The 26471-nt window shown below is 45.2% G+C and overlaps 4 protein-coding genes across 6 annotated transcripts; 1 reads left to right on the forward strand and 3 right to left on the reverse strand.

The window, feature by feature from the left end:
- Positions 1-184: 184 nt before the first annotated feature.
- LOC108008741 (probable peptidoglycan muropeptide transporter SLC46) lies at positions 185-3261 on the reverse strand. The gene is made up of 9 exons (XM_017072639.4): positions 2886-3261; positions 2709-2818; positions 2496-2646; positions 2250-2439; positions 1869-2191; positions 1439-1584; positions 1190-1379; positions 969-1125; positions 185-908 (listed from the first exon to the last, which is right to left on the reverse strand). The coding sequence occupies exons 1-9, from the start codon at positions 3130-3132 to the stop codon at positions 851-853; spliced, it is 1572 nt and encodes a 523-aa protein (XP_016928128.2). The 5' UTR covers positions 3133-3261; the 3' UTR covers positions 185-850.
- Positions 3262-4898: 1637 nt separating this feature from the next.
- On the forward strand, positions 4899-7214 carry Rad51D (Rad51 recombinase D). Its single transcript, XM_017072529.4, has 3 exons — positions 4899-5168; positions 5226-5737; positions 5800-7214. Exons 1-3 carry the CDS (start codon positions 4918-4920, stop codon positions 6045-6047), a joined length of 1011 nt encoding a protein of 336 aa, XP_016928018.2. The 5' UTR covers positions 4899-4917; the 3' UTR covers positions 6048-7214.
- Rme-8 (receptor mediated endocytosis 8) lies at positions 6886-16426 on the reverse strand. 2 transcript variants are annotated; one of them, XM_017073890.4, is made up of 22 exons: positions 16276-16426; positions 15721-15965; positions 15527-15667; positions 15169-15313; positions 14814-15012; positions 14248-14752; positions 14012-14190; positions 13746-13953; positions 13281-13691; positions 12881-13222; positions 12615-12823; positions 12388-12556; positions 11559-12326; positions 10925-11503; positions 10754-10865; positions 9525-10698; positions 8946-9468; positions 8397-8890; positions 7962-8337; positions 7778-7900; positions 7440-7698; positions 6886-7383 (listed from the first exon to the last, which is right to left on the reverse strand). In XM_017073890.4, exons 2-22 carry the CDS (start codon positions 15910-15912, stop codon positions 7268-7270), a joined length of 7224 nt encoding a protein of 2407 aa, XP_016929379.2. In that variant the 5' UTR covers positions 15913-15965; positions 16276-16426; the 3' UTR covers positions 6886-7267. The 2 variants fall into 2 exon arrangements, with proteins under 2 accessions (XP_016929379.2, XP_016929378.2); XM_017073889.4 differs by having other exon boundaries at positions 14814-15015.
- A 503-nt stretch (positions 16427-16929) lies between these two features.
- Rab32 (RAS oncogene family member Rab32) lies at positions 16930-26007 on the reverse strand. 2 transcript variants are annotated; one of them, XM_017074492.4, is made up of 4 exons: positions 24877-26007; positions 18182-18577; positions 17889-18032; positions 16930-17827 (listed from the first exon to the last, which is right to left on the reverse strand). In XM_017074492.4, exons 1-4 carry the CDS (start codon positions 25381-25383, stop codon positions 17717-17719), a joined length of 1158 nt encoding a protein of 385 aa, XP_016929981.2. In that variant the 5' UTR covers positions 25384-26007; the 3' UTR covers positions 16930-17716. The 2 variants fall into 2 exon arrangements, with proteins under 2 accessions (XP_016929981.2, XP_016929979.2); XM_017074490.4 differs by lacking the exon at positions 24877-26007 and adding an exon at positions 19204-20716.
- Positions 26008-26471: the final 464 nt, after the last annotated feature.

The following is a 26471-nucleotide window of genomic DNA, read 5'->3' on the forward strand; positions in this document are numbered from 1 at the left end:
CACATTTTCATGATAATTTTCAGTTTTTTGTTACCGCAGAATTGCCATATGGACAAAAGGTTAACCTTTCTGCTCTATAACACTTATTAATTCCCACATTTTCCTATCAAGGAAATAATTTGTTAATCTTAAATTTAGATGACAAGCATTATATAAGAAAAAGTCACAAAACTCACGAAATCGCTATAGTTTTAATTATATTTGCGTTCGATAATTATTTTATATTAATTTTAATTGGTCTGCTGTCAATTCATGCGATATGGTCTGATACGATCCATGTAGAATTTCAGGGATTTCGTTCTGCTCTGTTGGGCCACTAAATTCGTGCGTAAATTGAGTTCCATTCGGTTTGTTGCTCATAACGCTCGATCAAGGGTTTTTACACCTGGCGACTAATTTAAAATTAGCAAGTGAAATTAGCATTTGCTCAAATCTCTAGTTAGCACCAATCATTAGGCACACAAACGGATGCACAGTCTTTATATTTTTATCTATATCCCGTAAAAATTGTCAAGTGACCGCGCACACGCCACAGGTTTGCTGCAATAATAACCCATATTTTTGTTAATGAGAAAATATTTTGAGTACTGTAGTTAAACAATTTTTCCCAAGGGAAGGGAGAGTGAGATCGCGAAAGATAAGCAAAGTCGAGGGTATGCGATACTACAATTCCTCTGGCTTCACACATTTTTATACGACTGAATGACAGTCGAATATGTAAATAAGTATATGGATGAGTGGATTTTGTGTTAAGAGGTAAATGGGGAAGTTCCCAGCGTAACTATTAGCCAAAGTTTGGCATGATCGGCGCTTTCTTCCACTCTTCTTGCTCTTTGGACTGAACGATAAATCACTTAAAGACCGGTTCATAGTACACCTGATTTCTCGACTTCCGAAGCCAAACAATGCTGAAAAATTTGGGATTGTCTTTATTGGAAACCAATCGTGTATGGGTCAAAACAACTTACCCCACAAGAATAATGGCTATGCCATGTAGAAAGGCGCTAAAAACATTGAAAATACCCGGATCACTGTCCAATGTTCGGGTATAGATCGCAACGTACAGAGTAGATGATATTAAAGGGGAGAGTGCTTGCAAGACGCCAAGTAGGGCGAAGATTTTACCTGGAATGGGAAACCCCACACAAGGGTAAAAAACAGAAAATGAAGGTGTACAATCAGTATTTACCCCGTTCATCGGCCGGCAGTAGATTGGTGATCATGGTGCGACACATGGGATTCACAAGGGATTTAAACACGCCCAATCCTATGGCCACATAGATCTGCCAGCTGACCAAGGCAAAGGCCTTCATAAGGCTACTGTAACAGTGACTCAGAAGAGATACCAAGGCCAGCCACAGAACCGCAGATTTGGTGCACTGTCGATCATAGGGAGAGGAAATTAGTAAAGTTCCAGTTGGACACCCCCAAAACTCACCATTCTCAAGGACCAAAGGAAGAGAACTCCACCGGAACCAGCCACTGCAGGTACCAAGATGCTAACCGTCTCGTACTCGGTAAACTGCTTTACGGTCCAATGGAACTTGATCCTCATAAACTTGTAGAATACAGAATTGCTACCGTCTGAAAATGGGTAAACAACCATTACAATAAATAACTTAAACGGGGATATACAGGTTTGACGCCTTACAAATCTGATAGAAATATATATAAAAATATTAAATAATTGATTGTATGTCAAAGTGGATAAATTATTAATTATATACGTGGTTTGTTAACCGTTTTCAGGGTTCTAAGTTAATTTGATAAGTAAATATACGTTATAGTCACCTTGATTTTAACTATTTATGTTTATAGGTACTTATTGAACGATGTTTGAATTATACATTAGTATTTTTGGGGCTTACCTGCGACAAAAGCGGTAAGCAGCAGCACTACCATAATGGTGAGCAAAATAAAGCGATTCTTGTGTTCGCGGGGCTTCGTGCAGGTTCTCCACAAATTCTTCAGAAGAGAAAACACACTAGTGTCTATCGATGAAGTTGATTGTACTCGATTCCTCATAGGCAAACTCTCCGGAAGTAGAACCGTCATCAGGAAGAGGGCCGCGAAAATGGACACAGCAGAAATGCTAAACACAATATAGGAATCGGTGTCCTCATAGGCATAACCAGATCCAAAGCTACCAAGGAGCAGGCCCACATATATGGCCAGTTCGTAGGCGATCAACCTAAAGATAATGTAAGATATAGTTAATATGGGAAATATTATTTAATATGACTTTGGACCTATATGATCGAACTCGACCCTCAGAGACATCGCTGATAAAGCAAACGGCGGCCACGGAATAAGTGACACTGCTTCCTAGGCAGGAAAGGGGTACGATGGAGAGCACATACCACCAGGGACTAACCAGACCATGAGTCTGAATAGCACAATAAGATATCACGGCTGAAATGAGATACTGCAGGCCGTAGCCTGGTTATCGGGATGATAGAAAAAGATTTAAATGATTAACAATGGGCCGGACCCACCCAGAAAGGACCCCATCAGCAAAGGCTTGCGGCCATAGCGATCCGCCCAGGATCCGGCGAAGAGTCCACAGAAAGCAGGAATGAAACACTCTACTATCCGCATAGCCAAAGTAACCTGGGCAGCATATGGTTGCACTAGCTCCTCAATTCTCTGGAAATTAAAGAAATGGTTAATATAGCATGAATTAACTCCCCAAAAGTTTATGCATGAACCTTTGTTTCATTCGTGGCATTCTTGGTGCCCAGCAGCTGGCAAACGCTATCCGGATAACCGAAACCCGCTGTACAGCTTTGGTATATTACTTCATTCTTCAAAACGGTTGCTGAAATCGGCGGAAATACCATTAAATTAATAAATAGATCTAACTTAGTTACTCTCCCTGTACTTACACGAGAAATTGTAGGCAAAGAGCAGGACTAAAATGAAGGGCTCGAGTAGATATATGCACAGTGATTGAGGGCCTGAAGCCGTATTATCTCCTGGAAGTTCGGTAGTCCCGGAAATGACCGGCACTACCGATTTAAGTCTTTCGCCCAGACTCTCCTCGCTACTTGTGCTGCCAGCTTCAAGATCCTCATCACCGGATTTCTGGGCTTTGGCAACCAGATTTTCATGGGCATGAGGTTCCTCGTTCATCTCTGTAGTTCAACTGAGTCTTACAATTGACTAGTTGCCTCAGACGACAGTGGACACGATTTCAGATAAAGAGACGGAATACACATATGTGTGGGATCTGTTCTCTTAGCTGGGATTTCCATTCGGAATCCGTGTACACAAAGTATACGCTCCTTCTGTCAGATCTCCTAATCACAAATCCCAAAAAAAATTGAAAATAGTTCGTATATCACTTATCAATATGTTACTTTTGTTTGTTTTATGAATATTATTTATATTTTTGTGATCATAAATGACTTTTTTAATTTGACTATATCGGGCTGGCACTGTATCTTTATTGTGATCCCCAAACGTGAGTCAGTTTTGAACTCAGCATTTGCTCTTAGGGACTTTTTTTTATTGACTTGACGTGCCTTATCTGAATTAAGAGTTGAGTTGTGGTTGCAAAACAAAAGATAAACCCTCATTAATATGCATGTTGTGAATCGAGTGGCAACTAGCTTAGTTAATTAATGATCGATTTTCCAATTTGTGCTAAAGGCACACTGATTTTTCAATAAAAAATAAATGATGGCCTTTGACAATTTATATTTTTATTGAAAATAAATTATGGGAAAAAAAATTTTCAGTTTCATACCTTATTAAATTGTAAATTCATAGAAATCATAAATCCGAAATGGCTTATTTCCTTGTCGAGAAAATTGTCAAATTGCTAGATTTCTTAAATTCAGACACCAGGCGAACATAAACGTTTAGCAGGTGGAGAAACGATCAGCTGATTTGTTTAATCGAAGCTAATCGGAGATGCCCTCGTGACTGCTTACTTTTGGCACGGCCTATGCAAATCCATAGGACTTCACTTTTATTTCGTGCATTTCGTGACAATCTCGTGACACGGCCATAGTTGCTCATCTCTAGTCTGTGTTTTGTTCTCAACTAACGGTTGTTTCCCATGGTGATAGATTCCTATTGGTCAGTTGTGGGAGGGGAAATATGGAAAGGGCCGCCATTTTGAAAATTAACAGTTATTAAAGTTCACCTTTAGCTACCAGCTGTCACTTGCTAAGTTTTCTGTTTGCCTGGTGTCTGAGGGCCACAAATCTAGCACTTTGACTGAAAAAATGTTACGAATCCTTTTAATTTGTTAAAGTAAAGTAGCGATTTTTCAATTTCAAATACCAAGTGAGCAGGAAAATTCGTAGGTGGCCAACGATTGGTTTTTAAGGCCTCTGTGTGCCACACCTCTGTGTGCCACTTCAAAATGTGTGGAGGCTTTGTTGCCGACCAAGCGATTGCCCATCTCTAGTCTGCTTATACTAAGCTAACGGTTGTCTTCCAGTAAGAAAACGTTAGCGCCTAGCAGCCACCTGCTACGGATTCTGTTGGCCTGGTGTCAAAGAGCAAGAAATTAGCCGTTCAACTCGCAAGTGCAGATCAATTTCGTCAGGAAAACTCATTTATTTTAAATTCCCAAAGCGCCTAGATGTAGGCATTAAATATGTTCATGTTTGTTTTTGTAAAAATGGTCAAAAATTAAAGTTTGCCGTTTTCAATTCAAATCGATAGGGAATTTAATAACGAGTCCAACGTTGTATAGCATTCCTTATTATTGTTAATTATTTTTATAATTATTATGTTAATTATTATAATAATAATAAGAATTACGTAGTTTTTTTTTGGTTTCTAGTGATAAGCAGAATTCGAATTTAACCGCGCTGCCAACGAAAAAAATCAATTTCACAAATATCAATGATGATTTTTCGATTTCGATATCTCTTAAGAAATAAACAAATAATAGCGCGAAAAATGGATCTTCATCTTATGATTTTGCAAACTTCTACGGGAAAAATGCTATCCGAATACCAGTTAAATTTGCTGAGTAAAAACAATATTGAATCCTTGATCGATTTTTATGAGGCGGATGAGAAGAAACTTCACGAACTGTTGCTGATCAATGTGGAATCCGTCCGGAAACTGAAGATGGAATTGTCTATGTTGCCCAAGGCGCCCGATAAGGAATGCTTTCTGGATGTTGAATATGGCACGGGAATAGAGGAGTAAGTGATTAAAGCACTTTTCCAGAAGTAAAATATATATCTATGATAACCGATCAGGTTGGACAAACTGCTTAGCTCCGTGAAACAGCGCTTTAAGCCGGGCAGGGTCTGGGAGCTCTGTGGACAGACCGGCGTGGGCAAGACCCAGGTGATGTACACCTTGGCCGTGAACTTCGTTTGGAAGCACGCCCTGCCAGTCCTATTCATTGACACCAAGCAGGACTTCTCCTGCAAGAGGGTACAGGACATGCTCCGGGCCAGGAACACCGATGCGGAAACCACTGAGAGAGCCATGAAAGCCATCCAAGTGGTGCAAGCTCACACAGTCACGGACCTTATTAATGTGCTGATAACTTTCGATCAGCAACTGACCGCCAAGATAGAAGACGCCGTGCAAACCAAGTTTGTGCTTATTGATTCCCTTGGAGCCTACTTTGCCCACTATCGCGGCAGAAGGATGCAGAGACTAAGAAAATCCCTGCTGGTGGAGCTCGCTTGCAAAGTTCGCAAACTGGCTGTCCGGGGCGTGGCCTTTATCATCGGCAACGTTTCCTTTTTTGAAAAAGATGGTATAAACATTATACAGTTCTATATTACGGAATTGAAACTATTTGCTAAGTTATTTTAACAGATAATGGTTTCGATGACGGCGAGGACGATGGCAACAATGAGGAGGCGGCGACGCCACAGCAGTTGGAACCTATGCTGGGTGCCTACTGGAGTTCGGTGTGTACGCTGAGACTGTCGCTGGAGCTCCCAGTGGATGAGGACTTTACCCGCCAGGACGACGGCCTGCGTTCGATGCATGTCATCTCCAACACATACGGCCGCGATGGTGACCACTGCCTGCTGCGCATCACGGAGGCTGGCGTGGCTTAGCGGCGGGCAAATGGATTCTGCGGATTGTGCTGCTTGTATGACTTCATTACCCGTTTGCCCGGCTCCAGGGCATCACCCAGTCCAGGATGCTTGCGCTTGTTGGATTGCACCCGTGCAGCTTCCATGATCACGGGCACTGGTGCATCCGGTACTGCACTCTTCTCCGCCGCCTCATCTACGGACAGGTCGGAGTCATGGGCGTACTGGCAACTGGTGCCGAAGCGACAGCGTCCCCTCCTGAAGTTCCAGCAAAGCTTGCGACCGTTCTTCAATTGCAGATGCGAATCGTTGTCCACCATCTTCACGTGCCGCTCCAGCGAGGCGGTCTTGTGTAGCTCCGCCTCCAGGAAGGGATTGCTGAACACATCGCCCTTGCCGGCGCCTTGGGCCAGAGCCTGACTAGCACTGGGCAATTTGGGTGGAGGCTTCTCAGCTGGCGGCGCACTGGAGAAAAACAAGGCAAATGGAGTTCCAATACCAATTCAGGGTTCTGAAGAAGCTCACGCTTTAGGCTCCTCCTCTTCGGAGGATTGGCTGCTGCTCTCCTCATCGGATTCGGAGGAATCGCTATAATCTGCAACCAGCGACATTTGTTTTATTTTGCTTGAACCTGGAGTAAACAAAATGTGTGTATAAAAAATTCTCTAACGCGTTTTCTGGCCACACATAAAAAATACTAAAAACATACTTATTAATACCCTATATTACCTGAAACAAAAAGAATACTCGCACTTTTAAAAATTAAAAAGAACTTTAATTCAAATTTAAAATTTTTTTCTTCCTAACTAAAAATAAGTTTGGAAGATTTCTGAGTCTATCTCGGCTTAAAACACTTGACTTTCATTTTTAATGAATCGGCTTTATTCCATAATATGTATAATCACTTTATGCATGCTCTAGTTAGGTTGTTTATGATCGGTGTATAAACTAATAACTAATTATTTATACAGTTTTTTTTATAAATATAAAAAATGAAACTTTGTTACAATTTAATAATATGCGGGCTGACGAAAGCCGCGCCTGCCTTTTCCACGCTACGTACAATTGGCTGCGAGTGTAAAAAATATGAAAAAGTTTAATACAATAATTGGGGGGAAACCCTTGCAAGTCCGTGTCCGTTTCCATATGTCTGATTCTGTGGCAATCGAAGGCTCCATAATAGCATAATCAACTCAAATGCCGGCCTAGGCCTTAGCCTTGGTCCGGCGGATAACAAGTCGCTAATCGATGGGTGGACGGGCCGAAGGATCGTCTCGGTCGATGGGTGGCGGTGAGGTGAGCACTTCCACGCTTTGCGCAGGACCCGCCGTCAGGTAGCCAGCCGTGGGATTGACACCTTTAAAAGGGAGAACTTAATGATATACCATAGTACTAGAGGGATTCTCAACTTACCCGTCAGATAGCCACGTATAGTGGTGTCGGCGATGAACAGGTCGTGGCGCTGATCCTTAAACTCGGCCCACACGGGATGCTTGAGCAGGATCTGCGTGACCCGATCGCCGTAATTGAGATTGTGCGTCATGCCTTTTAGCGCCGCCACTATTTGCGCCTTAACCGCCGAAGGATTATCCACGAACTCAAGACGGCTGTCCAGCAGTCCCAGCAAAAATGGAATTAGACCCACTTCTAGGGATTGGCTGATCAGAGAGTCCTAATAAAATATAACGGATAATATCGTTGTATGAAACCTGAAGCATTGGGAGTATTAAAAGAACTTTTTAAAACCTTACATGCTGGTGCTTAAAAAGGCGGCTGAGAGCCTCGCAGGCCTTCTCGATGCAATCCCTGTTGTGCTCCATGCACTTCTTTAACGGCGCCACACACTCCGTCTGCGAAATGGCACTCACGCAAAACTAAAATGTAATATTAAGACTTTATATTTAACTATAACTAAATAGTTAATAGCACACTAACCTCAGACAGCGATAGCTGATGTAATACTGATAGCGTGTTCTTTGGCTGCACCGAGAGCAGGTTAAACAGCTTTGGTATGTGTCCAAGCACTGGTATGTCGTCCGCCAGATTGGGCTGCGAGCGTAGGAGCTCTACCAGCGCCGTGGTGGACAGGTCGAGCACATCCTGCTCGGAGGAACTCTTGCCGATCTGCTCAACGACAAAGTCCAGGAGGTCGGAGAGGAATTGCTTCGGCTTGCGCAGCGTCCAGGCCGGATTGCTGACGAACAGTCGGAGGTAGACGCCGGCCACGACGATTTCATTGGATACAATGTCTTTAAGTATTTCTGGATCCTTCCACACATGGCGGGGATTCTGCTTCTGCAGCTGATAGAACCTGTAAGGAGAGGAGTTGTAAGAGCATGGACAACAAAGCGGAAGCCTTCCATTGATTACCTTTGGCACGTATCGGCCACAGCATCGCAGACATTCGATCGCGTGCTGTCGTTCCAAATCAGCTCTGGATGTTCGTGAATAGACTCGAAGAGCTGCACGGACGTGGGCGGCGACTCCACCATGGCATCGATGAACAGAGCTGGTAGGAATTTTGACACCGTAATCCGTACCTTGGGACCGCTAAGGCGATCTGCCGTCATCTTAGCTAGAATTCCCGCGCACATCTCGCGGATCTGCGGGTTACGGGAGTTGCTGAACATGTCCAGCAGATAGATGGTGGCGCCCTTGGTCTGGGCTTCCTTAATCATCTCTTGCACGTTCATCAGTCCTGACAGAGTTTCCAGCACTTTCACTTGGCTGGCACGCAGCTCTGGATCCTTGAGGGCCACCAGATAGTTGCCCAGAATCTCACAGGCTGCCACCTCCGAGACGCACTCCTTGTTTCGCGAGACCAGAGAAACCACCTCCAAGGCCACCGTTTTAACAGTAGAGTTCTGCAAAACAAAAGGGTTATTAAATGCCTCACGAAAAACTAAACAAAATCCTTACATCGGAGAATATGTTACTGGCAAGGAAACCAAAGATCATATCAAAGTTTCCGATGCACTGGATCTCCACCTCGGCGTTCGCCTTGATCACTGCTATCAATGCTTTCAGCACCATGGTGATGTGCAGCTCAAGCTTTGTGTCGCTGCCGAAGTCATATTTGCTCTGCTGTAAGGCCAACTGCTGCTCCGTCTGGGCGTCCGTCTCCAGCTTTTTCCGGCTCTTCGATCGGTTGTAAGCAGTAAGAACCTCATCGAAGGTACTGCCTGGTTTGCCAGTCGAAGCCTGCTGCAACTGGGGATGATTGGGCGCTAGAGTGGGGGTCAGAATGCCATCACTGCCCATTTTAGGAGCAGCGCCAGCGGCAGCAGCAGCTGATGCCGGATTCTTCTTGTACTGCAGAAATTGAAAGGCGTGCTTTAGGTATTCCAGCAAATCCATGATGAAGAGCTTCGGCTGAGCAATGGGATGGGTGGGCATATCGTTGTAGATGCGTATGAATATACCGCCGATCTGCAGCTCGTCTCTGGATAAAATCGAGGTTATAAACTAATTTTTTCAGCTGCAATCCAGATTACTTACTTATGTGCATCGAACTCAAAGCTGGAAACCAACTCAGCGACCTGGGTAATGTCCTCAAGCGTCTCCTTGGCGGAGGCCGTCCGCTGCTGCTCGAGGAAATCCTTGAGCTGAGCGCGGGTGCCATTGTCCCAGATGAGGTAGGGATTTCGGGTGTTCGCCGTGAGCAGCTTGAGCACGTCGCTGTCGCGGCCCGTGGCCAACTGGTTGGCTATGTAACGGGTAAGCAGGCGATCCAGCACCTTCTTGATCAGTGCGTTTTTCGCTTCCCCAGTCACAATGTACTTCTGCTGGATGGCACTGGGACTGCTCTTTGCCAGCTGCTGTTGCTGCTCGCTTTCGGTGGGCGTGGAACTTGAGGTGTCACTGCTGCCGGACGAGGTGTCCGGCTCCTTTTCCTTCCCGCTCGTGATGGCCAGCTGTTTGCTCTGCAGCGGATTGTGGGCGTTCTGGGTGTACGTTGAGCTGGAGGCAGCAGGCAACGATGGCTTCGGTTTGATGGCTGGTGGCGCCTTGCCCGCTGGCGAGTTTGCTTCGCTTCCCGTCACCGGTTTTTGTCGCAGCTCCATGCTGTAGCCCGCCAGTGAGATGCACCCGAGGACGGCCATCTTTGCCAGGTTATTGGCCAGCTGCTGTTGGTTGGACTTGTCGCTGACCTCCACACCGCTCTCGTCCAGCGTGTAGTCGTACTCGAAGATGAACAGCAGCAGGGACCAAAGCACGCCATTCCGAGACAGTTGACATTGCAGGTCGTAGTTGTTGGCCGCCAGACTAGTCACCAAGCTTACCGAGAGCGTGTGCTTGAAGTAGACCACCCGGCACACGTCCGACAGCAGCTGTGGCAGCTGGATGATCTTCTGCTTGCACTTCTCAAAGTTACACGCCACTTCGAAGCAGCGCGTCACGTTCGATATGACCTGGTAGTGCAGCGAATCCGGCTTGGAGTCTACTCCCAGAATGGAAACGCAGCGGGTGTAGGCCTCCAGAAGCGCCTCGATACCTTCCTCCCGACGCAGTTCTTCAGCATTTAAGGCGGAGCAATGAACTGTGTGGTAACATAGCTCGGAGGCAGCTGTCAGTAGCTGAGCCTCTTTGGAGAAAAGCTCATCATCCCGTGTCTCCAGGCGAATGGTCTTAATGAGCTGAGGGTAGCCAGCATATTTGTACGGTCGCAAAACTATAATAAACAAATAAATAAAGTTTCAGACTAAACGAAATTGGCAAACACTTACCATCCGGATAACGTTCAAATAGAATGCTCTGTGTGCGCAGTATAAGCACAATATTATTGGGATCTGGCCCACCCGAGCTCCAGACGTTTCGCGAACAAAGGAACTCATACGCCTAAAAGAAGAATGGCTGTAAAGAATCATCGATTATCAGTTGGTTCTTGATCTACGCACCTGATTCACTTTCTCGAAAATCTCTCGCCCATTGGGATTCTTGTCAGGATGATACATCTGCGCCAGCTTGTAGTAGCTCTTGCGAATCATTGACTCGTCTGGCTTAGGAGTCTTGGTGAGGTCAATGCCTAAGTCTTGGTAGGCCTGTTGGATTGTCATCTGAGGAGGCTTTTTCTCCACCTCCTTGCGCCAGGCGTCGAGTGTGTGCTTAAGGAGTTGCACCGGATCTGAGATGGGCCAGTTGGGGAACTTTTGGGTATCGCACAAGTGACGCAGATAGTAGATGTGACAGAAAAGCTCATTCTCCAACTGTGGATAGCTGATCACTGGAATGGCCAGGTACGGATACCTAGCCATTGTATGGCCACGAAGTCGAGGCGTGAAGTCCGCGATATGGGCGGCGATTTTCTCTATTAGTAGACGTCGCATCTCTGAGCTCCATATAACCTCGGGCGTGTCGAACTCGCCAAGGAAGATCTCCGCAAACTTTTCTGCGCTATAGTTTTCCAGGAAACAGACCATAGCCTCGGGCAGCAGCTGACCAAGGATGCTACGGTGCATGATGCCGGATTGAGAGGTCTGTGATCGAAAACAAAAATTAATACTGACTTCAGCCATAGGATCTATTATTAACCTCTTCGCTGCGGAATCCCTGCTTCATATGCGTCATCTTGAGGAACCTGGTGATCGGCAGAATATTGCTTCCTGTGTACATGAGCATGAAGTAGAAGACTCCCGTGAGGTAGACTTTGGGCATTTCCGGATTGTCCTCCATAATCTGGTAGAGCAGCGTGGCCACGCGCTCAAGCAATCCGGGATCGTGGGTTAGGCACACTTGTACCACATGGGGAAGGCAGATGAACTCAGAAAGTTTGCGCGACAACTTTGGTCCTGGGATGAGCACTGCTACACCATTTTGGGTGCGACTTGGAAAGAAGCTGGTACACTTGATCAGTATGTCTAGGATCTTTGAAGACAGCTCAGTTTCGTCGTAGAGCGGTGTGCCCTTGGCGATGAGGCACCACTTCAGCTGGGGGATCTGCTGTAGCGATCGCCAGCCATCCATGCCGATGGCCCAGCATCGAGTTTTTGGCGTGATGAGTCCCTTCTGCCAAAGTTCCTTGAGCTCCGAATAAGTAATGGGTCCCTGACGCTCTGGCTTTTGGCCATCCTTCTCAATGTTGTAGTACCAATCCTTTTCTTCGTAGGCAGCCATATTGGGACCTGCTTCAATAACATTCGTTTTTGTATTGAGCTGGGCCCGTCCCTTGTGCAGATGGGCCAGAGTGATGAGATCCACTAGGCACTGTACATGATCGATGAGGGCTCGACTGTTGGATTTCTCCAGAACCAGGCAAGAAATCAAGTTGATCAGGGCATCGCGCATGGAGGGGGATAGACACTAAAAGGGATTGAAATAGTGTTAATAAAGAATAACAAATTTTAATCTTCATTAAACACACCCTATCGCTGAGCTGCAGAATATAAGACATATCGTTAAACTTGCCAATCTCGGCATGGTAACGGCGGTAGACTTTAGCCAAAGCCTGCAGGGAAAACACAGTCATCTGGTCATCATTTACGCGCTGGCGGCACAACACGCGTCGATACAAGGCATTAAACAGCTCAATTCTGAAAGTATAATTGGGTTTGAATTTGCATATAGAGCTAGTCAGAAGAGCGAACTCACGGATCCTTCACTAGATTCTGGGGCCAGTCGTCCTTCTCCAGGATCAAACGAATGTAGTAGTCTCCAATTTTGATTTCATCAGCTAGACATTGGTAGCCAACCTCGAATTCCTGATAATTCCAAGCAACAATCATCTGGCCAGCCAAGTCACGATCGTTAAGGAACTGCCGCAGCTCGTTCTCCAGACACATGCGCAACTCCTCACGGGTCTACAAATATATTTTTAAACAATTACCCTACATAACTAATTATATCGGAATACGTACCTTGTGATTCCATATTAAATTTGGGAGACTATGATCTTTGGCAAAGCTGTAAAAGAAGAAAGGCAGATTCACAACGACATCAGATGTCTTTTTCTTCTGGCGTCGATTTCGCAGCACCACTGGACGGTTCTTCAGCGCCTGAGCCGCTCCATCCTGCTTCTCGATGAGGTTCATGCCCCAGTGCTTGATGCCTTGTAAATGCTTCTCTATCACATTTTTGCGGGTTTTGTTGGAATGTTGTATTGCGAATTTGAGATTGTCTCGGAAATTTAGTTTGTCCTCCTCGACATCCGACTCTGGAACAGAGTCCTCCGACTCCAAGAAGGTCAAGAGGCCAGCGGGCTGAAAGAGTAATGTTTAATTACAAATTTGGTCAGAAATACAACAGATTATAACTAACAAAGATGCGTTTAAACAGCTCCATGGCCTCCTCGCTGTCCGTTAACCACAGTCCAATTAAATGTCGCGACAACTGACGTTGAGTGGTCTGGGTGGGATCATTGGAGGGCGTGTACAGGGCCACCAGCAAGTGCCGGCACAGCGCCGCCTCATCCAAAGCCAAAGCCTGCATTTGCTGCGCCACTGGCAGTTCACCCTCCTCTATGATGGCCCGTAGGACCAGACCAGCTCCCTTCACGATCGCCAGCGACGGGTGCTGGAACAGTTTGTACAAATAGCGACCACGATCGGCGACCAGCTCCAGCAAAATATCGAACTGCTTGCCGTCAGTGGTCTCGCTGTAAGGCACACACAAGGCAAAGGTCATGAAGTCCAGCATGGCTGAGAGTACCAAAGCACCACTGCCATGGCTCTGAAAATATATTCTATATAACATTCTGGCAAAAAATATGAAATTCTTAAATACCACATGGGTTGTCCACATATTTAGCAGGGTTTCCAGAAACGATTTCGATGACAGAATAGATGATTTGTTTAGTTGCTCCTGCTTCAAATCGTGGTCAGAATTAACAGAATGCATTAGTGAGTTTATCATGTCAATGGCGGAGTATGTCACAGCCAGATCCTTGCGCCTTAAAGCGGCCACCACCTTTGTACCGATGATCTCACGAAAACTGGAAGGTAGTGCAACTTTAAAAATTGTTTTATTAAATGGCAATAAGATTATCTTACCCAGTGAGATTGGTAAAGGCTGCGTAGCCCACTTTGCTGGCCAGCAGACGCGTAAGTGCATGGAATATAGCCTCCAGCTCCAAGTTACTTAGCTGTGCCGTGGGGCTGTCCAGCTCTTTTTGCGCCAACGCCTGTAGGGCACTTAAAATGAGCTTGTCTTTGTTTTCGGCAAACAAACTCTGAAAATTGGCCCTTTGATTAGAATGATCCTTAAACAATTCATTGGAAAAACCTACATCCTGAGTCACACTGTAGTTAAGGCCACTGTGAGGCACATTAGCATTAAAACGCTCCAGGATTTCGTAGCGCTTAGAAGGGTTTTGGAAATTGTTGATGACCAGACGCATCAAGTTCGCCTCCGTCTCCTCGTCTACGGAGCTGTTCAGAGGCACATAACGCTTGCCACGCGGGGTGTTGCCAATGCGAACGTGAACATCCTGGTTGCCACTGGAGCGCACTGCATCCAGAACAGTGGCCAACAGCGAGTCTCGATCGTTGGTGCTGTAGCTGCGGACTATTCCGTTCTTGTACTCGATGCTAAAGCGCTGCAGATTGTCCTTGTCGCGAACCAGGGCGAACACGTCGGTAAGAGGGCGCAGGGTGCAGACGCTATATGTTTGAGGATCCCGCTCCAGCAGCGTCACTTCCGTAAGGCAAAGGATGCGTTTCACCGGATCCGGATGGCGGGGCGTTATCTTATGCACTGAGAACTCGGTTGACGAGGTTTGAAACTGGTCGCCGCTGAAAATTGAAAACTTGTTAGCCAACTGTTTTTTTACATAAGTTGTTCCGGAGACCTCACCTGAACTTCCCAAAACGCTGCCTCTCAAACTGCTCCAGCGTGATCTGACTCTTGAGTATTTTGGTTTCGATGCCCAGAAACTGGGCCGATCTCTGTGCTATATTCTGCACGATCTCGTGGTGATTCAGCGCCTTGAATAGATGCAGGCGACTAAAGCCGCCATAGGCCATCACAATTCCTCCCTCATAGTCCGAGATGCCTGCTTAAAACGTGCGCAAACGTAAACAAATACCAAAAGATGAGTGCAGCAAGCAACAAAAAAGAACAAAGCGTACACAGTGAATTAAAATTGAGGCACATGAAGACGAAACAAGACACATTAATTGATGCAAGCGAGTCGAGTGTGCATAGCTACCTATTATTCCCTCGATGTCCTTGTACATATAGCTGGCCAGGACGTCGTTGGTCGTTGGATCAAGCTGATCCAGAGAGCAGGGCGTGACCTCCAGCACAGTGGGCAGGCTGATACCCGACCAGTGGTACTTGTAGGCACTGAAGCGCTGTGGGCGTACATATTGATTAGTTTAGATTTATGTTGCGTGCATTTTATATAAAGATTTCAAGATTGGATCGAAAGAAATTATTGTAATCTTATCGGTTGCAGAGTAAAGAAAGTCTAACACCGTAGTTTTTCAAGCTACAAAAGTGGATTCAATACCAAATCTGTCGTATCCATTGAAATTCAAAACCGAATAATTGTTAGATAAGCAAACCTGAGCATTTTTCGGCTTGTCAGCAAACTCCTTGTAATATTTTAATATTGAGCTAAGTATATCATTGCGGTACTCCGACGACAACTTGATTGTATCCAGTTTCTTGTCCTTCTTGATGGTCAGCACAAACTCATTGGGAATCTGAAAAAAAAACAGGGTTACCTAAGATAACCAGCAAGATAAATTAAACTCACATTTGAGGTCTTGGAGGGAGCTGCTGCCACGACGTCCGAGTAGGACCATCTATTGGTCAGGTCGAGCCTGTCCGGATTGTAGGTGGATATGCCGGCCGTGCCGATGGAGAGGATGCGCTTGTACTTGCCCTTCCAGGAGTGCTTGGTCACCAGGAAGCACTCCAGATCGACGTTTTCCCTCGGCGGCTGCATCGTGTCTTGCGGCGATTCCAACTGATTACCTTCCACCCAGTATTAGTCAGCAACTGAGGGCGAAAGAAAGATATGTAGAGTGTGGGAACGGGAGTTCAATCAGAGCAAAAGCTTCTCCTCCAACTGTCGTTTCGGGCTCGCTGCGCGTTTCCCAAATATCCAATTGACTTGCCCCCGACTCCGGGGCACTGATTAATTAAGTCGACTGGGGCACTTATCAGTAGAAGTGCCAGCGGAGCCCCAACAAAGGCCAGAAAAGGGGAGTAAACGCGAACGTGACGAGTGCGGAATGCTGCGGCCCCAAAAGCGCAGTCCATCGGACATGGCCGTTGCGGCCACAATACCTCTATCGCAGCGGCTTACCTTAAACATCTAACACATTTCGCCGACTTGTACTGTCCTCTATTTAGCCTACTATCCTCCGTTTGCAGATTTTTGCAATAAACAATTTAGCAGTAACACAGCTTCACAACACTTATATCGGTGGCACTTGTCTGCTGTCTATCGATGGTTATTGCACTTCTATCGATAATGTGCTTGTTTTGCAACACTTTTATTAAGGGTATTCATGAAACGTATTAAATTGGTTTGATTTTTTGTCAATTGGTATAAGCAAAATGTTTATATTTTGAAACTCTTTTATACAAAATGGACGAAGCAATTTAAAGAACATTTTTTTTGAAATCGTATTTTTAGATTTAACTCTTTTAAAACCATTTACGATTTGTGTCTCCCCACTTTACCTATTAAATCTGTTTTTTTCCAAATATATGGAATAATATTTCAGCAATATTTTTGCAGTCACTCAACTACAAAACTTATTTGTAGTGAGAATTCAGTAAGCACTTCTTTAAGAACGTCTTCATATCAAAGAACCTATCGATACTATCGATGGTTAGACAAATTTCTCATAAAAACATCGCCAGTCGGGGAAAAACCTGAACTTTTTTGGCGGGAAGAAAGAAAAACAAATAAAAATCAGAAACTTTGTATTTCAAACTATTTAACAGTAGCAAGGCCAATAAAATATTTTTATTTTTATTTATATTCTCACAATAATTACATATTTAAGTAAACTCACAAATTTTTCGAAGGCGATACAAATTTAAGTTTTTGGTTTAGTTTGATTTATTCCGACTAACAGTCTATACGACCAATAAAACGCTTCTTTATTACTTAACTACCATTAAAAACTTTATTTCTCATTTCGTATTGCATAAATCGTACGTATTGTTATCTAAATGCAAATAAAGATGGCAGAGCGTGTTTGCATGTGAGAGTAATAATTCCAAGATAAAACAATCTCGCCAGCGAAGGCAAATAAAACAAACAAAAACAAGAACACGATCGTATTTTACACAAATGTAGAATGCTATGATACGGATGCTGCACTATCTTCGGCTAATCCTCCCGGCTACGGGCGATAATAATGATAATAATAATGGGGCGTATGCGTAGGTAAGCTATGTATGTGCCACGATATAAATTCCCGATGTTAGCATGTGGACCCAGACCCACAGACTCGTATTCTTATCGGGATCTACGACCTGGGGTGTTAAAGATAAAGTCGAACTGACGGCAACTGATGGATGGACGGGATGATGGCTGGGATGCGGATGAGACTAAGTCTTAGACAAATGTTACGTTGAAACCCTAAGCATAGTTATCGCTATCTTCTAACAACATGAACATGGAATGGACGTAGGCACATTGCGTTTCCGTCTTAGAAAACCGCTCTTGGACGCGCTCAGACTGGGAATGGTAATTGGAATGTATACGCAAATCGCCGGACCTCTGTCCCAGGTCAGCAGGAACACTTGTTCTTGGCATCCGAACCGGTTGCATCGCCAGAGCTCAGGTTGAACTTGTCGCCATCGGCCAGATCGGCAGATATCAGCTTATCGTTGATGAGTATCTGTCGGGTAAGCGGAGAAAGATTAGCTGGGCTTTGACCAAGGATTAGCACGGATTATCACCTTGTTCACGAGGGCACGGGCTGCCTCGTCGATGTTGATATTCTCCTTGGCGGACGTCTCAAACCAGCCGGCGAATCCATTTTCCCTCACATACTCATCCATCTTCTCCGGCTGCGTTATAATGCCCTGCTTTTCCTGGTCGCACTGTAAGATTAAGAAAAATTTAAACCGTTATAAACTCTTCATCAGAAATACTATCCTTATAATGTAATCTTTGACTTTCTTAACCAATTACTTGTCATAATCTGAAGTTCCGTAGGACGTTTTTCTTATACCTCCTTTTAAACACTCACTTTATTGGCCAGCAGGATGCACGGAATGGGACTGCCATCCGGCAGTTGCACCTTGGAGTCCAGGTCCTCCTTCCACTTGCTCACGCAATCGAAGGTCCCGCTGCGCGTCACATCGAAAACGATGAACGCCCCAACCGCCTCCTTGTAGTACACCCGGGTCATGTTGCCGAACCTCTCCTGACCAGCGATATCCCACAGCTGGAGACGCACTATCGTGTTCGCGTCCCACTGGAGCACCTTCAGGGCGAAGTCCACGCCGATGGTGGCCCTGTAGTTCTGGCTGAAGAACTGGTGCACATAGCGCTTGATGAAGGATGTCTTGCCGGTGCCCAGTTCGCCGATGACTAGAATCTTGTACAGATGCTCGCGCTTATCGCTAGTGGACGTCATGATGGCCTGGAAGAGAGGATTGAAAGGGATTTAGTTAGGAAATCAATTGAAAAAAGGTTTAGTTTCAAGAAGGACATCTGTACTAAAGAGAAACTCTTAAAACTCCCTGTACTGTCTTAAAAGATTTTGATATTAAATTAGTATAACATAATAACGATATACGTTTGGAACATTTTCGGATTTTATGTAGAAGAAATCTTTTTGAAAGATCACTAACACCCTCTGAAATGTCTTAGTAGTAAATCACAAGATATTCTATGGCGAATAAGGAGAGTACAAGGAGATTTGAATGAATTATAGATCTAATATAGATCTATTTTAAACAGATATTAAGAACGACTTTTGGGCATAAAAGGTGAGAATCGAATTCTCCCAAGATTTAAAAAGCAGCACTTTAATAAATTCTAAGTCGGGTATTAGTTACACCTCCTCCAGCTTGTCAATCCGCACTGAGATTTGCTGGTTAGTTGACGAGAGACCCTTGGCAATTACCACCTTCCCCTCCGCCCGCACAGTTGAATGACACTCGGGCACACACACTATAAGGGGGCCAACACGGCACTTGTGGGGCTTCTTCGCTGGTAAACTGGCAAACTGACAATCCGACGACGATGGCTATGGCGACACCTTACCGGTTCCATTTCCTGATCCATGGTCAGGTCACCGAAGGCCGGCATGGGCTTGGCGCTCTCTGGCTCCCTAGCCTCCGCCTGCTCCTCGCTCTCGTCCTCCGACTCGGAGTCCTGGTTGGAGTATTCACTGGCCACCGACTGATAGTGCAGCGTTTCCCGCCTGCCCTCGATGCTGTCGTGGTCGCCGAGTATGAGCTGCTGCTGGGCGAAGCTGAGCCGCCGGAGACTGGAGTCACTCGAATTGGAATTGGGCTGTTGACTGGCGGCGGCGGCCAAAGCGGCTTCGTAGGCACTCAGAGGACTCCTTACGGCACTGCCCACGGCAAAGCGGACTACGGGCGGGGGATTGGCAATGGTCTGGGCACTCTCCGCCGAGGAGATGCCGTCGTCAGCGGCTGGAGGGGATGTGGATGGGTCCAGGGACTCTTGCCCGGATGGCTGGGGTTCCGTACTCGCTGGTTCAGCCAGTGGTCTGGCGTTGAGGCGGTGGCCGCGCTGCTGCTGCTGCTGCATCAATTCCAGCTTCTTGCTGGATCCGCTCGAGGATTGGGACTTGCGAACAGCTCCGGTGCCGCTGGCAGACTGAACGCGACTCGGTTTCGCTGGTGCCCGCTCTCTGGGCGGCGTATCTCGCGAGCTCTCGGTGGTGGTGATAAGGGGCAATGGCGATGGCGATGGCAATGTTGACTCTCCTCTCTCGGGGCTCTGGGGCTTCTTCTTGGCCACCAGCAGCTTGGTGGTGCGGGTGCTGCTGCTCGTATCTCTCGTGGTCACCGTGGTGGTAGTGGTTTTCTTTCTCGGCTTCCTCTCCTCGGCGGCGGGTGTCAGGTAATCCGTATCGCTCTTGGGCCTGCTCTTGCCGCTCTTCTTGGCGGGTGGCGCTGCCTCCACCTTCTTGCCGCTGATGGTGATCTGCAGGGTGCTGCTGCTGGCGGAGGTGGGAGATCCGGGTGGCGATGGCAGTGGTGGGGTCCCTCCCTCCAGGTGCTCCACACTGATGTCGTCGCTGGTGGCCAGGCTGTGGGGTCGCGCCTTCGTCGAGGTTTTCCCGGTCTTCCTCAGGCCACCCAAGAGCAGGCGGCGCGTCAGGCTCTTCTTCTTGGTCTTCCCGAGGGCTCCGCTGTCCGTGGATATGGAGCTGGCCACGTCTTCCAGCTCGCCAGGGGTTTCCTGCGCCTCCTCTTCCGCGCTTCTCGTCTCCCTCTCGGCACTTTTGTCCAGCTCCCTTTCCCTTTTGGTTTTCGACTTGGAGAGGCTTCGCAAAGCCGCAGAGAATCGGGAACGGCCCTTGATCTTGCCGCTGGCCTCCTCAGACTCCTCCTTGGGATCTCCCTCGCCCTCGCCCTGGTGGTCACCCTTCTCCTCTGCTAAATCCGATTCCGCTCGCTTTATGGCTTTTATCCGCTGCTCGTCCACGTTGGGCATATTTTCAACTGGCGCTGATGATCTTTAGCGATTCTTCAAGGGTTTCCATCTGCTCTAGATTGTTTTCCAATACCGATTTAGATCCTTAAGCTGATCCTGAACTCCTGAAAATTTTAGCAACCGCAGCGCAGACAAAACAAACGCGCACTGAAATCCCCAATGACGACGCCTAGGCTTTTATAAATTTTAGTTCGCCCCGTTGAAAACGCCCCTGCCCCGCCTCTGCCCCGCCCCCTGGGTTGTGGTGAGAGGTTTAGCATTACAGTTACGAAAAAGCTAAGGCCAGGTGCGCTTACCAACACTGGCTGTCGCCTCGAAACCGAAATCGCTTGCGAAATGAGCGTGAGAAGAGCCGGTGGGCCTTTGAATGGAGCGATTGAACGGCGGACACCCGCTTATCAAGCAATCTCCGGACAAAGACTGACCAGTGTCCGGTGGCCAGCAATAGTGGACACTTGTTGTGCGTCCAGTTAGCACTGCTCCCGAATCACTGGTCTCGATCATTGGGATCAAGGCGAGCTATGAGGTATTCATCATATAGTATATGATATGATGGCAAGAAGGGTAGCCAATCATCCGGCACAGCCAGTGGAGCAGGGCGTGCTCAGTGTCCATTTCTGGACCTGACCTCTCCAAACACCACCCCATAACCCACGCTCCATCGCACTTGGCGGGCTTCCTTTAAGCTGAGGATTTGACGCATCAACTTGTCCCAAAAGAGTCGCTCGGCATTAAGTGGGCGACACATCAACATCAATCTGGCCCGTTGGGCGCTGTCTTTGTCTTGGCTGATTGTCGACTGACTGCTGCGACGTGACTATATAGAATTACGCTTATTACAAAACGTGGTTAGCCGCAGTGCAGAGAGCAGCGAGCAGGGCGACTGGGATGGAGATACATCGCCCATATACGATTACACCAGTAATAACCCAAAACACAGACGGGATGGCCCACATGTCCACATTTAGCAAGATAGATCCCATCCCAGATGTACGGAAGTGGCCTCAAGCCTGACTTAATAAGATATTACAGTTCCTAATATCTGGGTATACATTGTTGTGGTTGCAATATCATTGAGAAGTGGGGTAGTTAACTTATTCTTTGCAATATCTACAATCTAAATACCACTATCTTCTTCTTCTAGATAAAACATTCATTAGTTGGGTGTCGTAGACTTTCTGAAAATTGGTACATAGCCCATTCTTTAGCTCTGAAGTTTTCTGGCTTAAGTAAACTTATTAATGTTTTAACTGTTGCAATTGTGCATTGTATTACTCAAAGAAGATCCATTTCCCTATAAGCAACCTTAATGTCACATTGGTTTACATAGATCAGTAGATTGTTTTGGCTAGACAGTTTATATTAAAACTGAATTAATGCATTTTATTCTTAAAGTGAGACACAATAAAGTGTGTTGTCTACAGCAACACCGATATAAACACTTTGAAATCGGGGACAAGTCAACCCTAGAATCTGCTTACATAATTCATAGGAGATTAGAGCAAACACATTTCCTCCATCTTTGAAATTCCAGTTGGAGAGACGAGGGCTTTTAAACTATTTTGTGTCATGGAAACCGAAAGCATTAGAAATTCACTTTCGCATAAATGTCGAACGTGAAGGCATTCCTTTTGTGCCTGCAAATGTTTACACGCAATCCAGCCAGGAAACAGAAGAGGTATGTGAAACATTCGTCCCGCCATCTCAGGCGCCTGCAATTACCCCAACGACCCCATTCCGAACAAAAGCCACACGGATGCCCGGATGCGATGAAGTCTTGCCCGGAGTTCTTACCCGTAAATCGCATACTGAATGGGAATCAGAAGAAGCCTCCCCCACCTCCATGTGCAGTCGACACGTGCTAGTCTGTTCAAAAAAAGGACCCGAGCACGTGGATAAGTTTCCGAAATCAAACCCACTGGGATTGCATGTATCACGCAAAGTTTTAAATAGAACAATGTGAAGCAACACCTATGTTTTTAGATAGTTTCGGAAACTACGTTTATTGCTAAACTGTTTGGTTTTAGGTCGTTCAAATGGGGGACACTTTATAATAGCACCGTGTCTAACTGAACCCCAAAAAGTATGCAAGTATATCATTTCTACAAATGTAAAATGTAAATTAATTTTTTGCCGGGCACTAGGATATGTAAAATTATATTTTAGTGAGCTTTTTAAATAAATTGATCACCGATTTTTAAAAATGATTTGTTATAATGATATCTTACGCTTATACTTAACTGTCTAATCAGACTGTTTTCGTGATAAACCAGATACTGTTTAAGTGGTAAGTGGTGCTATGTAAAATTATAATATATTTTTATAAAAATAGGATAAATATTCCCTACCTCTTTAAATCTTAGAAACGTTAAGATAATAATAAAGTTAGTTGAGTTATTGTTTAAATAATAAATGCCGATCTTATCACCATCAAGCAAATTGCAGGTTGATATTGCATAAAATGTCAAAATGGAGTCTATATGTACATTTTTTTATTAGTTGGCAATGGAATTTCAAGATTCGCACCTTGGTTCGCGTGACACCAAGGCAGCGCTGGGACTCTCCCCGTAATACTACTCTATACATATGCTTATCAGTTGGCCCGGCAATTGTCATGGAAATTTAATCAGTCGGCCACAAGAGTAAAATCAAGCAAACAATAATACGGAGTGCAATGCCTTATCCAGCGATGCGCAGAGGGAGTTCGAGATTGATTACATAAGGAGGAGGATGCTATCCGAGGGGCTGAGAGCGATCCCTCAATGGACTCTGCACACGCAACTTTGGGTATTATCAGCAGCATGGAGTGGAGTGCCAGCTCATATCTTATCACTCCACAGAGTCACCAGCGAAAAAAAAGGAGGAAGGGAACTAACCATGATTAGATAGTGACCAAAAATGCAATAAGACCTTGTGATTCATCAAGTGTATTACACACATGTGCGATTCGTAATTGAAAAATGCCACCAACGCCAGGCATTAATTAAAGACCCAACACTTTCCCTGGCTGGTTCAATAATTGACCTTAAAACGTGACGTTGTCTGGCTTTTCTAGCAAAACGGTAGCAGCCCTTCCAATTCCCATTATAGTTTCTCAACGGCAGCGGATATCTATGTATATCTAACTAACCGGCAATCACTTAAGTAGCTGAACACACCCACATGGTGTTCGCCCCCGGATCCGTCCCTTATACATATATGGTGGGTATGGTATATCCATATCCGCAGCCACGAAGAGAGTGAAATTTTTGTGGTACCCCTCAGCCCAGCTCGTTCGTTTGGCATTGTTTTGATTTTATAGGTTTGTTTATAACTTAGCTGAGTTCCAAATGTAACAGCGATTTCAATTTCATTACCATTTAATTGGTCACTTAGTGCGAGGGAAAATGGCAATCGATTGTTTAAAGATTAGAAACAATCCAATTCTGAAAGGAAACTCAGCATTGTAATGTGGGTGGGGAAATGTATTAAAGCCCTGGGGGTTTTCCGGAATACGAGAATTTTAATTATTTCACATTCCGTGCATGTGCTTCTCTCTATAATCCCATCTGGCGGGCAAGTTCTCTGAGCGACTTGAGCGGTTAATGAGTACACGCTGGTTGTGTTAACGGCCTGACAAGGCAAAATAGCCAAAAGCATTGCAACACTTGGCCAACTTATTTTTGGGCATTCCCTACACTCGAAAATAAAGTCCACACAATATAATGTTATGGGTAAAATATACCAATACGAACAGTTACGAAACTTCACAAAAAAGTTGATTACTATTAAAAATAGTAATTTGTGTTATGTAGTTGCATTGGGTGTGAAAAATAGTTAATTGTATTAGGTGCTTTGGTTAGTATCCAGCAGTAAAACTACTATATAATAGTACATCTACTATAAAATGTTAACTACTAAAAAATAGTATGTTGTGTGCGTGTATTTTCTTGTTGTCAAATTGACAATTTGTTTTAAATAAAACATGTAAAATACAACTAAAAGCACAGCAACCTCTTTTCTTTAAAAAAATATTTCGGCGAAAAAAAGATTTCAATTAACACACAACATTTTGATGTTTATGCTTTTAAGAAAGTAATTATTTAAAAAATATATTAAATAAATTAACCTTAAATTCTCTGCTGATATCCCCTGAGCTCAAAAATTTATATTTACTCCGCCGTCTTTAAACGTGACCCCGAAAGATATAGGTATTTAGACATGTGCTGTCCGTAAACAACTCCGCCCATTGTGCGATTCGGTACTCACTCCGTTGTGCAGGTATCCGTTGTTCCGGTTGATGTCCATGTGGGTTCGATTGGTTCCCACGGGCATGGCCGATGTGAGCTGCAGCGCTTCTACGGCGCCGAGGTCCAACTCCGGCTGGGATTCGGCGTAGGCTGGAGCGGCACTCCGGAGCGAGAACTGCGAGGAGCTGAGGGGCGGCCGGAGGTGCGACTCCTGTGGGGGAAACCAGATCTGGCGGCGCACGAAGATGGGTGACTCCTTGGCGCTAAGGGCGCCCAGAGAGCCAAGGACTGGGCTCACTGGTCGGTGCGTGTGCTCCACGGGTAGCTCCTTCTGGGAGTCCTGGAGGTCCTTCGAAAAGTACTGGCAGCGCAGGCAGGCGCAGGTAAGGTCTGTCACTTGATCGGCAGACTTGGATTTCGGCAAGGACTTCCCCAATCCCACGGATTCCTGGGCCAGACAGTCGCAGATGTTCCGTCGGCCGGCGGAGGTCGAGACAACGCTGCTCCGGATGACGCTGGTTGCCATGCAACACCGATATGCCAAGTTCGATCTTTAGACCTTCTGCGGGTTTATCTCACGCCCCCGCCCAGTCAAGGTCATTCACACACTCTATTGATTGTCTTTATCTATGCGGCTCTGCCACTCTCACTCTCTAGAACCCCGGTCCCGAGAAACATGTGGTTCTGCTCCTCCACTCAAGGTTCAGCTAGCTCGTCTAACGGTAAACAAAGACTAGACTGCTCTTGAACCCATCAAAATTGGAATTTATTTGCAAATTCCACAGCTATTTGTGGCGTTATCTCAAATGATCGGTTTATTGAACTCGACCGTTGCACTTTTTTGGACAATTGTGCACTCGAATCGCAGGAAACTGGTTTCGTTTCAAATGCAAATGGAGCCCCACAACTTAGCCACTTGCATAAGATTTAAACGGTCTTTATTTATTGTTATTGTTATTTCTATTGTCCCTTTTACGCGTTGTTTGCTCTTGGCGGTAATTCTACGACCGTAAATTAAATTCACACACGTTCGATTTCCAGACACGCAAAACTACGTAAACAACAAATACAACAGGCCAAGACGGTACGCAACAACAACAATTGCCAGAGGTATATTATATGACGTCCGCCCCCGAGTAATTCCAGTTTATAACTGAACAACTGAAAACGAGGGTTTTTGGGTTCGGTTTTTGTTCGTATTTTAAGTTTCTTTCTATGCATTTTTCAACACTACATTTAGCGCCATCTGTTGAGAACTTTCGGAATGAAGTTTAAAATTGCAGGGAAGGTTTGTTGTTAGGCAGAGCAATAATATAAAATAAAAATATAAAATTAGTTGTTTGTTTTAAGTAAATAGATAACATAAATAATAAATAAAATACTAAATTAAAATAAAACAACAACTAATATTAAGTAAATTGAATATTTAAATTTAAACTATTAATATTGATATATTTATTATTATATACATGTAATAAAAATAACCTACAGTTTAGTTAAAAAAAGAAGTAGAATTGAAATTCTTATACATTTTTTTTATTAATTCTTAATCGTTTATTTTATTTAAATACATATCGTATTGAATATGTGAGCTACATCAAGATGAACACTCCT

Source organism: Drosophila suzukii, chromosome 2R (genome assembly GCF_043229965.1).
Source record: "Drosophila suzukii chromosome 2R, CBGP_Dsuzu_IsoJpt1.0, whole genome shotgun sequence".
Lineage (NCBI taxonomy): Eukaryota > Metazoa > Arthropoda > Insecta > Diptera > Drosophilidae > Drosophila > Drosophila suzukii.

Excerpts from the sequence above, each read along its gene's own strand:
- Rab32 (XM_017074490.4), bottom strand. The coding sequence starts at position 20,628 with ATGCCCAACGTGGACGAGCAGCGGATAAAAGCCATAAAGCGAGCGGAA. Across the intron at positions 18,578-19,203 it reads TGGATCAGGAAATGGAACCG|GCCATCATGACGTCCACTAG; the intron begins GTAAGGTGTCGC and ends CCTCTCTTCCAG. Across the intron at positions 17,828-17,888 it reads CCCGTGCCCTCGTGAACAAG|ATACTCATCAACGATAAGCT; the intron begins GTGATAATCCGT and ends CTTACCCGACAG.
- Rad51D (XM_017072529.4), top strand. The coding sequence starts at position 4,918 with ATGGATCTTCATCTTATGATTTTGCAAACTTCTACGGGAAAAATGCTA. Across the intron at positions 5,169-5,225 it reads TATGGCACGGGAATAGAGGA|GTTGGACAAACTGCTTAGCT; the intron begins GTAAGTGATTAA and ends ATAACCGATCAG. Across the intron at positions 5,738-5,799 it reads TTCCTTTTTTGAAAAAGATG|ATAATGGTTTCGATGACGGC; the intron begins GTATAAACATTA and ends TTATTTTAACAG.
- LOC108008741 (XM_017072639.4), bottom strand. The coding sequence starts at position 3,132 with ATGAACGAGGAACCTCATGCCCATGAAAATCTGGTTGCCAAAGCCCAG. Across the intron at positions 2,647-2,708 it reads ATGCCACGAATGAAACAAAG|AGAATTGAGGAGCTAGTGCA; the intron begins GTTCATGCATAA and ends TTTAATTTCCAG. Across the intron at positions 2,440-2,495 it reads GCTGATGGGGTCCTTTCTGG|GCTACGGCCTGCAGTATCTC; the intron begins GTGGGTCCGGCC and ends CCCGATAACCAG.
- Rme-8 (XM_017073889.4), bottom strand. The coding sequence starts at position 15,912 with ATGCAGCCGCCGAGGGAAAACGTCGATCTGGAGTGCTTCCTGGTGACC. Across the intron at positions 15,668-15,720 it reads CTCCCTCCAAGACCTCAAAT|ATTCCCAATGAGTTTGTGCT; the intron begins GTGAGTTTAATT and ends TTTTTTTTTCAG. Across the intron at positions 14,191-14,247 it reads ACTACAGTGTGACTCAGGAT|AGTTTGTTTGCCGAAAACAA; the intron begins GTAGGTTTTTCC and ends GCCAATTTTCAG.